Genomic DNA, 16,483 nt, shown 5'->3' on the forward strand with positions numbered 1-16,483 from the left:
TCTGATTTATAATACAAACCCAAATACTTATCTATTACATGTTTCAACCCACTTCATCTTATTCACCAAAATCTAAACAATCAAACAACTTCATTCTTAATAGTCAATCATCAAAATGGTTTTAGGACTTCTAAACAAACATGAAATAAAAAAATAAAAATGTGTTCATGATATAAAAAAAAATGAGAAAAGAAAAAAAAAATCCTACTGCTTGCTTGTAGGCAAGAAAAAAAAAATTTGTTTTCAATTTTGAGTTCGTTTTGGACAATCTTTACAACATGAAACATGTTTCAAATCATTCCTAAAAACTATTGAAATCGTCAATTGAACTTAAAACATCAAAACAAGCTCTAATTTCTCCAAGAACAAAACAGTTGACTTTTGACAATTTAACTTTGACTCGCAAATTCGAATTCGTTATCAAGAATTGGAACTTGAGATTTTGCAGGAAGTTTAAGTAAATGATTCCTAACAACTCTACATTTTTAGTTTTTGAAATTTGTTTCGAATTCATGTTAGTGTATATCACTGTGAAGAACTCAAGAACTCAAAAATTGATTTTTAGATTAAGAGTGTTATAGGTTATGATTACAACATGAATTGTGTTGCAAATCATTCCTATAATCTTTATGGATCATCAAATTAACTGGAGATATCAAAACAAACTCGAATTTGATTCAAGAACACTTAGTTGACTTTGAAAACCAAAACTTTGACTCTCAAATTAGAAATTAATAGAAAGAATTGAGGATTGAAAACTTACACATAGTTTAGATAGACGATTCCTAACATGACTTCATTATTACATTTTGAAAATTTGTTCTAAATCAAAATATGGTGAAAAAGATGAAGGTACAGAGTGTCGAGCTTATTTTCTGGGTTTTCTTTGTTTTCAACTCAAATTGCAGTTTGTAACTTATATAGAGTGATTAGGTACATGATTTAACAGTTAAATTAATTTCCAATTGATTTGTGAAGTAGACTTGTAACAAACTAGAGACATGAAGTACGTAAATTATTTTCATGTGAAGAAAAAGAAAAAAAATTGATAGTTACTTCTAACATAATGGGATTCCCTATTTTTATTTTTAATAAATATTAATAGTAAATACCCTAATAATATTAATAATAATTCTAATAAAATAACTAAATAATATCATAAAAATGATAATAAATAAAAATATGAATTCGTTTAAATCATAAATAAATTTTAATCTTAATTATCTTGTACATTATTTTACATTTTCAATTCAAATGATTATTTTGTATTTTATTAATACAACTTAATATGCAATCTTATATTTATACATGTATATATATTTACATATTTATTTATACACAATTGTTCGTGAATCGTCGGAAATAGTCACATGTTAAATGAATCTATATAAATAGTTCAAACATTTCGAGACTCAACATTACAGGCTTTGCTTATTGTGTTGGAACATATAAAGATTAAGTTTTAATTTGTTCGGAAATTTCCGGGTCGTCACAATCGCACTGAGCATCAAGTTAGAAAGGGCATCAAATATGGCTTTCATATTTTTTTTTTCTTTAAAAATAAATAAATAAATAAATAACCAAGTTACAGAGAATGGGTAAATAGATTAATGAGAATAAGGAAGAAGGGAAAGGTGGAGTGATTTCGAGGGAGAAAATGTGTACATTACTTTATAGTACAGGCATGTAATGCATTTACATGTACCTTTTGTAGCTATATGAATATTTTAAGTAACAATGAATATGTAATTGTGAAATGATGAGGACATCTAGTAACTTTCAAAACTTCATATATTTAGCTGAGTAAAAATTATTTATCTTCATATTTCTTTTTTTTCTTTCTTCTTTTTAGATTCTTTGTTATATTAAACGAGCTACACAATTTTTCTTAATACAAATTTGATGTTTCTAGATTCTGTTAAATACAAGAATTATAATAAGTAGTTTTTATTTAGATAACTCCAGATTATGAAGTAGTATTTTACTTTATTGATACAATAAGTTATGGCTATTGTGCCCTCTTGAATAAATTCTACAGAGTATGTAATAATTTAGTAAAAACTTAAATTATATTTCTGAAATCTAATCTTTTTCTAGTATCAAGTCACACTATTACGACTAGAAAAGAACTTAGTTTTGATATTAGAATTAATTTTGAATATATCGATCTCAGACTTGACTTATAATGAATTATCATTATTATTATGATTTTTAAATGTAGTTTGTCTCTTCAAAGTGTTATACTATACTATACGGAGTATTTGTTAAGATATTAATGTAAGAATGAGCAATATAAACTAGCGTTTCAAACACTCTGTGTAGTAAGTTTATAAATCTTAATAGGGGCATCTTATTGTCATCTCGTACCGAGCAACAAAACTCTCAAGACCGGCCGTGCACACACACACAAAAAAAAAGAAGAAAAAAAAATTGTTTCTTATCAAATTGGAAACATGAATGTGTAGTATACTAGTATTACTCATACGCCCTAATCACGGTAAATCGTTAACCATGAAAACTATATATTTTTTTTTTTTTTTTTGAAAAGCCAAACAACTTTATTAAGAAAGAACCAATACAAAGAATTACATAAACAAAGACTCGAAACGAGACCCTAACCAAGAATTAAAAGAGCTAGACACGACGAGATACAAACGTGAAAACTAAGCAAAGACTATACAAGTATCTAAATGCATAAACACGAAGGTTAATTTTTCGCGAGCAGGAAAAAGCCTTCATCCACGATTTCCAACTAGGCTAAGAACAACTTGTAATTACAAGCAGGGAAAGGAGCCAACTTACAGTATTGCATTATGCAACGACAAAGCAAATTGGCCCTTCCCCTCTTAGTCTCGGCGAAGGTAGAGAATCGGAGGAATCCGGCATAAAAAACCTGCACATTAACCAATGCCTACTTTTGCTTGGTTAGCATCGAACCATCTCGGATTAGAGATCCATTTTAGCCAGTCTAGAGTACCTTTTTTCCAACGACAATTAATCCATTCATAGCACTTTGATTGTATTTCAGACACTATTTTTGAAGAGCTACGATTTTTATCACTAAAAACACGATCATTACGGTGGATCCAAATATAATAAGTGGTAGTCCATACCACCGCTTGCCACAGCGAGGACCCTAAATTTGAGATCAGTTGCGGATTTGAACCCTTGGCTAGATCATAGATGCACGAAAGGTATAAGTGGTCTAAACTCCACCATTTTTGAATTCTATTCCAAATGTCCATGGAATTCGAACATTTTAAAAGAGAATGAAGAAGTGTTTCAATGTCATCGTCACAAACCGGGCACCTAACGGAGTGAAGATCTATGCCCTTTTTATCTAATTCGGATCGGACGGGTAATTTGTTTTGTTTTGCCCTCCAAATGAAGATACCAATTTTTTGGGGAATGAGTGGGTTGAGGTCAGTAGGGATACGCGAAGGTTGAGAAGCCGCCGCCAAATTGTTCAAGAGATGCATTAGGGAGTCTGTAGAAAAGATACCATTTGGGTTAAATTTCCAAGACCATGTGGAAGGCGAACTACGAGAGAAATGGTGTCGACTGAGCAAATCGGTGAGAGTAGCAAGCTCATCAGCGGCTCTCCATTTGGGCTGTGAGGCCCAATTCCAATTGAGAACATTGCCAGATTCGGAAATTAGCACTCGGTCAGCTACAAACGTCTCTATATCTACCTCCAACCTAAAGAGTCTTGGGAAAACATCACAGAGCGGCTTATCTCCAATCCATTTATCCTTCCAGAAAAAGGTGTCAGCTCCATTTCCTACATCCTTAACAAACGCATTAGCAATATTACACCCTAACTTGTTTAGGGTTTGCTCGATATTGATAATATTAAACCAAGGTCGACCCGAGAATTTTTTCAATTTATTGGCAGGTAGCGGAGATATACAACCCAACCCTCCATTTTCCCCGTAAATACTTTTAATTACACGGACCCAAAAAGAGTTTTTATTTGAAAGGAAGCGCCACCACCATTTTGCTAACAGGGAAAGATTTTTTAGCTTTAAAGAGTTGACACTTAAACCACCAAATTCATAAGGTAAAAGGATTTTTTCCCATTTGACCCAAGCCATTTTATTCTCTTCACATGACCCGCCCCAAAAGAATACTCGACGCATTTTTTCCAATTCTTTTATAACACTTACCGGGGCTTTGAAAAGGGAGAAATAATATTGTGGTAGGCTACTTAGCACCGCTTTGATGAGAGTTAGTCGTCCGCCGTAAGAGATAGATTTGGCCTTCCAATCGGAAAGGCGTTTTTTGAATTTTTCTAGAATGGGTGTCCAATTATTATGCTTTTTCAAATTTGCCCCGATTGGAAGACCAAGATAATTAAACGGAAAAGACTCTTCTTTACACCCAAACCAATTGGCAATATTACTTAATTCAACATTTGAAGTACCAATTCTGTAAACACAACTTTTATTAAGATTAACTTTAAGACCCGATAAATCTTCGAAACATTTAAGGATTTTCAGAGTATTACGAACTTCACATTTATTCCATTTACCGAAAATGATAGTGTCATCCGCATATTGAAGGTGCGAAACAATGACCTTATCATTTCCAACCTCGACGCCGTTGATAAGTTTTTTGTTAGATGCAACTTTCAAAAGGTGGTTTAGCCCTTCACCCGCAAGAATGAAAAGGAAAGGAGATAGTGGATCACCTTGCCTTACCCCTCTCTTTGGGAAGAATTGACCAGTGGGTGAACCATTGATAAGAACCGAAATTGAGGTGGAATTTAAACACGATTGAATCCATTTAACCCATTTAACCCCGAACCCCATAGACTTCATAATGGAACTAAGGAAATCCCAATCTAGACAATCAAAGGCCTTTTCAAAGTCAACTTTAAATATAAAACTCTTTTGATTTCTAGATTTGAGGTCTTCGATAGTTTCAAGAGCAATTAAAACACCGTCTAAAATATATCTATTAGCAATGAAAGCGGTTTGCTCGTCCCCTATTAGCCTCGGGATTATTTTTCTAATTCGATTTGCAAGGAGCTTTGAAAGGATTTTGTAATAGCTCCCGATGAGGCTAATAGGACGAAAGTTTGAGAAATTGAGCGGGTCTTTTACCTTTGGGATGAGGGTGATGAAAGAAGCATTGCATCCGTTCGAAATTTGACCCGACTCCCAGAACCAGTTAATCGCTTTTAAGAGATCTTCCTTGATGATGTCCCAGAAATTTATGTAAAAAAGGATATTGAAACCGTCTGGACCAGGAGCTTTGTTTGTACCGCAGCCTTTGATTGCTTCTAAAACTTCTGATTCTGAGAAGTGAGCTTCAAGTGATTCTGCCATGTGTTCTTCTAATTTAGAGCCGTCCCAGTTATTAAACATCCAACCATCGGAATTGTTTTTCTCGAAAAGACCCTGAAAAAAAGTAAAAGCTTCGTTTTTAATATCAGAAGGGTTAGAAGTCCATACCCCTGCGGCGTTAATTCCATGGATATTGTTTTTATGGTGCCTACGTCGGATGTAGGAATGGAAGAATTTGCTGTTTTCATCCCCCTCTAATGCCCATTTAAATCTAGCTTTTTGTTTGAGCATCTCAAGTTGCGTGTTTTCTTTTTGAGCGAGAGATTCGCGATCCTTCATCCATTTTTCATATTGATCGGGGCTAAGATTTGACTTTTCAGCTAGCTTTTCCCAATCAATGATTGCATTCGAGAGATCCTGTATTTCGACATTGAGTTTGCCATGAGTCGTTGAATACCATTTCCTCAACTCTTGTTTAACAATCTTTAACTTTTCTCGAAAGATGACGTCGGGTTTATTGCTATTGATGTTTGAGTCCCATGCACTTTTGATGACATCGTGTGAATCCTTATGTTTTAACCATTCATCGAATACTCTAACTGGTTTAGGACCAAAATCTACATCACCGTCTTTCAGAAGTAGAGGGCAATGATCTGTATGTTTCTTATCTAGAACCAACAAATTCGCATTTGTCCATTGTTGAATAAAATTGTCCGATACCAAGAACCTATCTAGTTTGCTGAATTTCGTCCCGTTGTCACTAATGCGCGTATACGTTCTACCGCCCAGAGGTAAATCAAGAAGAGAATTATCTTTGATAAAATCGTTAAACAGTTTGGCTTTTCTGGCGCAGAACTCAGTGTTTTTTCTTTCGGATGCGTATCTAACTTCATTAAAGTCACCAAAAATTGCCCACATAGCGTCCTCGTATTTCAACACATCAGAGAGATCATTCCACATAACTTTTTTGTCGTTCTCGGTTTGTGGACCATAAACATTTATTAGAACGAGTTCAGTACCTATATCCTGCCAATGTCCTTTTATCGCAATAAAGGAATCACGCTCAACAACACGGTTAGCTTTAAAGATGTTCGGATCCCAAACCGTTAAAATCCCCCCCGAATTGCCTTTTGATTTTTTGAAGGCATACCTGTAGTCGCAGTTTCCCCAAATTTTTTCAACCCATTTTTCTGGAATATTTTCAGCTTTTGTTTCTTGAATTGCTATTAAGTTTGGTTTATGTTGAAAACAAAGTTTTTTAAACCAATTGAATTTCTTTTTGTCGTCTAAACCCAACCCTCTAATGTTTAAAGATAACAGCTTCATTATTAAAATATTAAATAATAATCACGATAGGGTTAGAGAGTACCTCAACTCCTGACAGTAAAATTCTTTCTCGATAGACCTAATATATCGCCAACTTCGTCACAATTCAGTGATTTTTCAGAAAGAGATTGTGGTCCTTTATCTTTTTTCTGTGATGCAACCGATTTTGAGCCAGCCTTATTAATCGAAATCTTTTTCCTTGGCTTTCTTGCTAGGCTTTTAACCTTTAGAAACTTGGAAGATGAAGTCCAATTTCTGATATTAGACCAAGATTCAATTGAGGATTTGCTAGAAGTTTTTCGTTTTTTGCTCGGAAATTCTTTTTTGCTACAGGCTTGGTTTGAAGGTTTAGAGGGGTTATCATAATGAAGTTCATGATCAGTAGGCTGAATTGGATCGGAATTGAAAACAAAAACGGGGTCAGGTTGTATTTGTTCAGATTCTAGATTTAAGGCTCGAGTTTCATTATTGGGCTCCATCGATTTAAGGCTCGAGTTTATTGGGCTGGGTATGTTAATGAGGCTGGGATCGTTTGTGGGATGGATTGGGCTAGGAGAAAGTGTCGATTTTACAGGAGACAAAGGGTATGGGACAGATTCGTCCGACAGTGGTGCAGATTTTTCTTGTAAGTCCGATGACACATTAATGAAATTCGCATTCTGTTTGTTTACCTCGTGTGTCGTTTCATCAATGAAGGAGTCATTGTCACTATCACTTCCAACATTACCCTCGTTTTTTTGAGAATTGTTGCCATTAATATCTTCATTTACTTTTTCACTATTGGGAGAGACGTAATTATTGTCGTTGAAATTCTTCTCGAAAAAATCATCTGACATGGCGAAAACTTTTGAAGCTTCATCTTCTCCGGTGACGAACTGGTTAACTCCCACCGGTGGCCAATCATCCTCGTCTTCTTTGTCAGAAATATCTACGTTATGCTCGTTTTCATTTTTGAAGTTGCTGTTTGAATCCGTGAGGTCAAAAGATGAATCCGTTTCTTCCATCTCTATTTCCACTATACCTGCAACATCTTCAATAATTTGCACATAGAATAAACCTTCTTTGATTTTCACTTGGACAGTTGTATTTATAAGACTTTCTTGACCCCAAAGTTTTACTAGTACTTTTCCTACCACCAAGTTCTGATTACCATTGAAGTTACAATTATGAAGATCATGTATTGGACCATACCAACTTGCAATTTTTCTAAAATTCTTTTCCGACCAACAATTGATTGGGACCCCTTTGATGGTGAGCCAAGAGAGCCTGGCCGATTGGAATGATTTCTCTTGAACTCGACGGATGTTCTTAAGCCATTGTCTTAGAATGTGATCTTCATTATTTAAGATATTCTCAATAGTTTTATCGTCTTCGAAGGTTAGACATAAATCGAGTCCACCAAGATATTTAACGTTGAATTTGGAGAGACCTTCAGCGGTGCAAAGTGTAGGAAATTCCTCGATTAGATCAATGTCCAATATTTCACCTATAATGGCTCTTGAAAGTATTTTTTTGTTCGAATCTTCTTCTTCCAAATCAATAACTCGAGGCTTATCAGCAGGGTTTGGGACTTTTTGGTTGAGTTTTTCATGAGGGTTTTCTTTCAGGTTCTTGTCTTCATTGTACTTAGGGATGCTTGTTTTAACGGTTGAAGTTTTAGGGATGTAGCGTGTTTTGGGAGGCTGTTTTTTTTCAAAGGGAATTGAACTTGCAGAATGACGATTGTTGGGGAGTTGGTTAGGAGGAACTGAATTGTCGAAAGGTTGATTGGCAGGATGTGTAGGTCCTTGGTTACGATGCATTTTATTAACCAGTGAAGGTCCTTTTCTTTCAAAAGCTCTGTACGCACGCAACCAATTACCATTTAGATAGATGCTATTTAATCGCTTAAGGAGAAAATCTAAATCAGAGATATCCGCAAAGCGTACAAAGCCGAAGCTTTTACCGTTTCTTAAGGTTTTCCTGATCGGGATGAATAAATCAGTTACAGATCCATACCTTTTGAAGAAAATCAGTAAATCATTGTAATTCCAATGGTCATGAAAACTATATATTAAACAGATCAAATGCATATGAAATAACAAAATTAAGAATTCAATAAGAAAATTAAATACTCGTAATTTACAAGTACACCACTTACCCATTATTAGTATACAACTCAATCTTAATACAACCAAACATTATCTATATACAGAACAGTTTCAAGTGTTCCGACATAAATAGAACTATTTGTATCCATCCATCCAACTTTATTTAACACGCTAACAAAATTGTCAAAGGTAGACACATTCTTACTTTAATATCTTGTACTATCACTTCATGTTTACTTGACACGCTATGTATTACATTAACATATGTCCATATATGTACTTACGTGCTTAGTCCTTTTATTTCTTTTTGTGTCTCCTATAAAAGTGTAAGATGTTACACTTTGTGTATCGTTTTCTACCAACATGATTGACGTACAATTGAATTTTTCAAAAGGGTTAATTTCAGATTCACGTTCTTGAATATTATGTGGATATATCTTGAATTTCAAGTGAAGAATTGAATTTCGAAAATGAAAAAACATAAGTTGTAGCTTGGTGCAAAGGGCCCATTGATCATAAGCAGTTGTGGAAGTCATTTCATTTCAATAAAGCAAATATGATTATACTTGGATAATAAAAGTGAACAACTTTATTTATGCATGTTTGGCTTATAGACTGCATAAAGCTTATATATGTTCATAATCCACTTGATATAAACAGTCTTAAATAGTTATATATATGCCTTTTATCGTCGCAAATAATCTTACTCATTATAATGCCAACCATGTCAACATCCTTATTAACCAAAAATGTCAGAGACAAGAAGATGACCTCACCATAAATTTCGACCATCTTCTGATGCGATAGTAACGCATACTTCTCATATGCATAGTATGTCGTAGACATCTTGACAAAAATGTTACTACGTAAAAACGAAAAGAAAAAAAGACTACATCTATATAGATACATACACACTTAAAAAAAATTATATATAGAAAAATGTACATGTGCTATGTTCTGCCTTTTTCCTATATTTGTACACATTAAAAAGCTTCTGGTCATGTTGTGGTATTGTCATCTTTTAAGTTTAGAGTGGTCCAAAACTACAGATACGTGCACGTATAATAACTAGATAAAAGTAAACGCGTACACAACTAATTACATGCACCGAAATGTTTATCTTTTGTGGCTTTTTGTTATGGAGATTGGTTTTCTGACTTGGGCCCATAATGGGCTGATAATGCACTGCTATCTTTTTTATGGTGGGTGATGATGGCAGCAGTTTATAGTGGAACGTGAACCATCAAGATTATGATGTTTTTAAATACCTATAAGCAAAGAAGCAATAATAGCAGGCAATATAAACCAATGAGCCACAAATTACTAGTTTGCCCTTTCCAACAAGATAATCAGAGATAAAAGAAATAGGGTAAACTCTATCAAGATTTACATCAAAGAGTTCATTATATGTTCTCAATCAGACAGAAACAAAGAAAAACATTTACTTTTATGTCCACAATGTACCAACAAATGCCCCCACATATTCTTAATCAATCTTCTATGTTTCCAAATATAGAAAGAACAAAACAAACTCCCTTGTAACCTATTCAAGAAAAAAAAATGCCTTCTTTACCCCTTGCTTTCAGAATGTACAATCTCTGCCTTGAATTTTGACCAAGAATAGTCAACCCCGAAAAGATACAAAGCAGAGGGATGAGAACGCTCAGAACGAGCTCCCTGAATCTTCTTCTTCTTCAGAATGATCCGACAATGAAATGTCCCCAAGATTCTCGAGCATGTTTATAACTTCGATCGTATCATCCAAATAATACTCAGCTTTGCTCGGTTTTTGGCCAACGGTGCAAGCAAACACTGATTTATTGTGTGAGATTATGCCCGCTTTTATTGAATCACCAATCATCACAAACATGTCTTCATCGCTTCTATCATCTCCAACACAAAGTACAAAATCAGCCTGCTTTTTATCCTTGAACATCGACGTAAATATCTTCTCTGCAACTAAACCTTTAGTCACACCCTACAACAGTGAAAAACCTTCAGTTATACCATTTAAGATTAGCATAGTTATTTGAATGTATTAAACACAAGTACAATTTGGGTCACTTCCGACCCATTTGGCATGTTCCATTCTTACCCAACTTATTGCAGTTACCCATTTGATATAACATGAAGAAACCCATTTCCCATTAATGGGTCGAAATTGATCCATCCGATAACTATGTATCTGTCAAAAGTATGGATGCAATACCTGTGGTTTTACTTCAACGATGTATTGACCGCTTTTTACAACAACCGGTTCATTTGCAAGTACATTTTCAAGATGGTCTAACATTTCTTTAGCCTGTGCTGAGCCGAAACTTGTATCGGCATCCTGAAAATGCCAAACCAATGCACTTTCTTTTCTTTCAATATAAGAACCATCAGTGGATTCTGTATATAAGCTCATAACAGGTTCTGCCATATGCATCCATCCAAAATTAGCATTTTGTGCACTTGTTTCCCATTCTTTATTACCTGGCCACCTGTATCATTTACTTATTTTTAGCATTCCAGATTTGCAAATACATGTTTGTGACTGCTAGTTATCATTTTTGCGTTTTAGTTTTCAGTTTAGTGTTTCAGTTTCAATTTCACCTTTCAGTCAGTTTTCAGTTTTGCGTTTCAGTTACAGTTTTAGTTTCACGTTTCAAGTTTCAGTTTCGCGTTTCAGGTTTGTTTTGCGGTTTAGTTTACAATTATCAGTTTTCATTTATGCTCATTGTAAGATTTTTATCTCATTATTATAAATGTAGGAAAAAATTGGGTCTTGAGCCAAACCAGACATCACCCGATTGGGTCCGTTAAAAAAAAGCTGACCCATTTGGGTTCGACTGTCACCCAACCCGACTCGATTGCTAGGTATACTGACTGACTAGTTTTATGTATGTGCATAAAGATAGTAACATAATACCTTAAAAAGAAACCATGTTCGGCTGCAATTCCTAGTTTCTCACACGGGGCAAACCATTTAGCGAGATCCTCTTTACCACGTCCACTAACGACAAACACCGTATTATTAGGATCGTTGCATAGTCTGTTGATAATCGAGATAACATTCGCACTCGGGAATTTATCAATGGATGCTTGTGGCATAACAGTGCCATCATAGTCCAACAAGATGGCTCTATTTTGAGAACGTCCGTAAGCATCCATGATGACATCAGCAGTCAACTTTCTAAACATGGGGTCAAGTGCTACAACTCTAAACCCAAAGCTTAATCCTATACCCCAACATCGAAGCCTAAAATGGTCAGCACAAGTCCTCTCTAAATCTTGAAAAAAACTTCTTGACCAGTACGCCACATCATGACTACTAACGTATTTATAATGCTTTTCATGACGAATTTGTTTTTCAAAATCGGATACGGATATAGCATCGTACATGGCTTCTGCTGTAGATTCAACGTTCCATGGGTTGACCCGAATGGCCCCACTTAAAGAAGGCGAACAACCCACAAATTCAGACACCACTAACATACTCTTTTGAGGCGAATTAGACCCATCTGAACCCGAAATCCCTTGTCTGCACACAACATATTCGTACGGAGTCAGATTCATACCGTCTCTAATAGCTGTGACAATAGCAGCTTCGGATATAGTGTAATACGCAGCCTTTTCGGTTAAACTAAGTGGTTTATCAATAAGCACGATAGGCGTGTACCCCGGAAACCCTAATTCTTGATTAATTCTTGCAGTGCAAGTTCTGATTTCGGCTTCTATTTCCTCCACATGTCGCCCTTTGCCACGAGCAGGATTCAAAATCTGCACCAAAACTGCGTTCCCAAGCCAAATACGATGTAATTTCAGCATTTGTTCCATTGCTAAAATCTTAAAGTTTACACCTTTAAAAGTATCCAAATCATCAACACCGAGTAAAACTGTTTTGCCTGCAAATTCAAGTTCAAGCTCACGAACTTTCGTTAGTTTATCTGGTTGTCTCAACACAGACTCCATTTGTCCCATGTGGATCCCGCTAGGCATAATCTTGATCCCAATCGTCCTCCCATAATATTCCAACCCGATGTACCCTCGTTTCGACTGATACTCCAAACCAAGCATTCTACTACAACAAGAAAGAAAATGGCGAGCGTAATCAAACGTATGAAACCCTAGAAGATCAGCATTCAAAAGCGCCTTCAATATCTCCTCTCTTACAGGCAAAGTTCTGTAAATTTCAGACGATGGAAACGGGCTATGGAGGAAAAACCCCATCCTTAACCTATTAAAATGTCTTCTCAAAAATGTAGGAAGAACCATTAGATGATAATCATGAATCCAAACGTAATCATCGTCTGGATTAATTACTTCAATCACCTTCTGTGAGAAAATCTTGTTTGCAGCCACATACGCTTCCCACAAAGACCGGTCAAACCGACCACCATGACTAGCAGAAAATGGCAGCCTGTAATGAAACAAAGGCCACAAGTACTGCTTACAAAACCCGTTATACGACTTATCATAAACCTCTGGAGGAATAAAAGCAGGTACACATTTAAACCTCTCCAACAATATCTGCGAAACGTCATCTTGTTCACTAACATCGATATCAGCCTTAAGTGAACCTATGTAGATAACTTCCATTTCTTCAGGTAAACCGTCCTTAATATGCTTATACAACGAATTCTCATCCCAACTAAAACTCCACGACGATTCATTTGTCGTATCATCAACCCTACGAGTAGCTTTTATTGGCAACTGATTTGCTACAACGATTAACCTATCGGCTAAAACCGTTGAAGCAGCATCAGACGAAATGCTACGAGCTTGTTCATCGTCAAGCTCGGTTAAAACACCAGGTACAGTCATTGTCCTAGATATCATCTTCCTTCTAGGTTCTTCCATAGCAGGGAAATTTCCATTTGCTAGATCCAACAAGTTCGCATACGATCTCGAAATCATTTTGGATTAATATCAAAACACAACACCAAACCAAACCCCAAATTTTGATCCAAATAGAATCTAACTAACCAATGATCTGAAATTAAGCACAAAAAGCATCACACGAGAATCAATATCATTAATTTCATATAGTAAACAAAACAAACAGATCAGATATATTAGCAATTAGCAATACCTAATTTAAAATCAAAGTCAAAATCAGCAAAATTAAGTCAAAAATACATCAATTTTCAGTCCAGAGCTACAAACAGACCTCATACATTAACCTAATTTATCCTTAGAAAAAAAATACACAAATTAGAATCCTAAACCCTAAACACATGAAATTAAAAGAAAATATGGAAACGTATTACTTAATGTTTATAAATTTATATAAATTACCTGTAGCGGAAGATAAGGATTGAACGACTGACGTGATCAATTTTGGAATCGAAATTTTAATTTTGAGTTCAGAACAAAATCTAGGGTTTGATTTTATATATGTAAATAATAGAAGATATATAATAGATGTGATGGATCTTGAACGTGTATAGGCGTTGTATCTGTGTGTAAAAGCTGTTAGAGAAGAGAAAGGAGGGTATATGGTGCATTAATTTTAAATCTATATTTTTATTATTTATATTTAATATTTAATATTTAATATTTAATATTTAATATATCGTACAGTGTTTATGTTATTAGTACTACAGTAATTAATTAAATATTAAATATTATATTATTATTAAAATTGAAAATGTTGAAAGGGATAAGGTTGGCCAGCAAAGAAAGTAGGGGTGCCAACTGGATATTTTGCGTCACGCGCTTGTTATGACAAAAGACGTGTCAGTCTTCTTGGTCTTCACGTGTTTAGATATACGTATCTAAATTTGGACAAAACAATATCTAATTATGACGTTATTATTTGGTAGAATAAATTAAGTTATTAAATAAATAAATAAATAAATACGAATTCATAATGATATGTACTTCTATATAATTTACTGGATGTATCTGATACATAAGTACTGTAGTTGTTAATTGTACTTTTTCTTGAAATATATTTATACTACATAAAATAAAGTATTTTATTGTGTATAACAATTCATTTATATAGAAGCCATACATCTTTTTGTATCTTTCGTGTTCTAATACAAATCTTGCCTTTAAAAATGGTGGTGGAGGTTCAAAAATGAACATAATGCTCTATGGGTAAAAATTATAAAAAGTATTTATGGGGCGGGAGGGGGGTTGGATACTAATGTTTTATGCAGGAATATTTCAGGTCGCACCATTTGGAAGGAGATTATTAAGGCCGGAAAAGCTGCGGACAAGTTAGGAACTCACTTCACAACATCAATTTCAAAGCGCATCGGTAATGGCACCTCGATTAGTTTCTGGCACGATATATGGATCGGATCCGATAACCTCAAATCTCTCTTCCATAGACTTTACATGTTGGAATCTCAAAAAGAAGCATCTGTTGCCGACAGAATATCGTATGATAATTCCAAGTCTATTGGAATCTGGGATTGGTCCCGTCCACCTAGCGGCCGGGCATTGGATGATCTGACGGAACTCAACAATTTAATATCATCCGTGTGTATCACAGATCGCCCCGATGCATGGAAATTCACCCTCGACGCCTCTGGCATATTCACTACATCATCATTATCAAATCTGATCAATGCACTCAAATACGGTATCCATTCTCGAAACATTGATATACCTCGTAACAAATTCGTCCCACAAAAAGTCTTCATTTTTACTTGGAGGGTCATACAGCTAAAGATACCTGCTAGAAGTGAACTAGATAAAAAAGGAATTGATCTACACACCATCCTATGTCCCTTATGCGAACATCATATCGAATCCATTGAACACGCGCTGATCACTTGCCCTAAGGTTTCCTCAATCTGGACACAAATACTTGACTGGTGGAATCAAAATAACTATTCAATTTCCGACATAAACGGGGCCATCATCTCCGATCAAGGTTTCCCACAAAACGCCTTTGGATCATCTTTATGGCTTGCCACCAAATGGATAGCATGCTATATTATATGGAAACATAGAAACTTAAAAGTCTTTTCAAATAAAATGTGGAACCCTGCTATGATCATCTCCGAAATTCAATCGCAAAGCTATAGCTGGATCTCAACCCGAACACGGAAGAAAAATCCTATTGAATGGCACCAATGGCTCTTAAACCCTTCGTTTTACTCGGTTCCATCTCCAAATCGCGTGGGAATTGGCTAATTCGATTCCCCAGAAATCGGGTAGTGCCGGAGTTTTTTCTTTAGCTTATGTGGGTAGATTAAATGGGTTGGTGTTTTGTCAACTTTGTCGCCGCTTGATCGGTACGGTTGCATCCTCCTTCCCCGCTTGTCTCTATCAAGTTCGTTCCCTCATTTTGCTAAGAAGGCTTCGATGCTCCCGATTCCTACTTCAATTGTTTATATTCCAATATGTCCATTCGCTCCGTTATTGTTCATACATTGTATAGGTTGAATGTAGGGCCTTGTAACGATACATTCTATAAGTTATAATAATACTTTTGCTTTTCAAAAAAAAAAAAAAAAACTCGAATATAAATTAGGTAATTTCATATTCATATTTATTTTCATTTAATTTTTTCAACCAATATCAATATCCATCCATTTAAATATAATTTATTCATTCATATTCATATATCACCGTTGAATTAAGCGGATTAACAAATATCGTTAGATGTTAAGTTTTTTAATGATATTAAGTTTTTTTAATGATATTCTTATATATTATGAATGAAATTGCTGACACACTAAGCCTTACCTCATAAGGACATAAGTGTCAACAATGGATGTATATTAACCTATGTATATTAGGATTCACATTTAACCTATGTTCTGCAACTTCCCTTGA

The 16,483-nt window shown here is 35.0% G+C and overlaps 2 protein-coding genes across 3 annotated transcripts; one reads left to right on the forward strand and one right to left on the reverse strand.

Moving 5' to 3' along the window:
- Positions 1-10,089: 10,089 nt before the first annotated feature.
- Positions 10,090-14,143, reverse strand: LOC139862961 (probable alpha,alpha-trehalose-phosphate synthase [UDP-forming] 7). Of its 2 annotated transcripts, XM_071851592.1 has the most exons (5): positions 13,985-14,143; positions 13,779-13,879; positions 11,616-13,679; positions 10,914-11,187; positions 10,090-10,682 (listed from the first exon to the last, which is right to left on the reverse strand). In XM_071851592.1, the coding sequence occupies exons 3-5, from the start codon at positions 13,601-13,603 to the stop codon at positions 10,368-10,370; spliced, it is 2,577 nt and encodes an 858-aa protein (XP_071707693.1). In that variant the 5' UTR covers positions 13,604-13,679; positions 13,779-13,879; positions 13,985-14,143; the 3' UTR covers positions 10,090-10,367. The 2 variants fall into 2 exon arrangements, with proteins under 2 accessions (XP_071707693.1, XP_071707692.1); XM_071851591.1 differs by lacking the exon at positions 13,779-13,879.
- Positions 14,144-15,034: 891 nt separating this feature from the next.
- LOC139864401 (uncharacterized) lies at positions 15,035-15,838 on the forward strand. Its single transcript, XM_071852979.1, has one exon. It carries the CDS (start codon positions 15,035-15,037, stop codon positions 15,836-15,838), a length of 804 nt encoding a protein of 267 aa, XP_071709080.1.
- Positions 15,839-16,483: the final 645 nt, after the last annotated feature.

The sequence above is a fragment of the Rutidosis leptorrhynchoides genome, chromosome 8 (assembly GCF_046630445.1).
Source record: "Rutidosis leptorrhynchoides isolate AG116_Rl617_1_P2 chromosome 8, CSIRO_AGI_Rlap_v1, whole genome shotgun sequence".
Taxonomy (NCBI): Eukaryota; Viridiplantae; Streptophyta; class Magnoliopsida; order Asterales; family Asteraceae; genus Rutidosis; species Rutidosis leptorrhynchoides.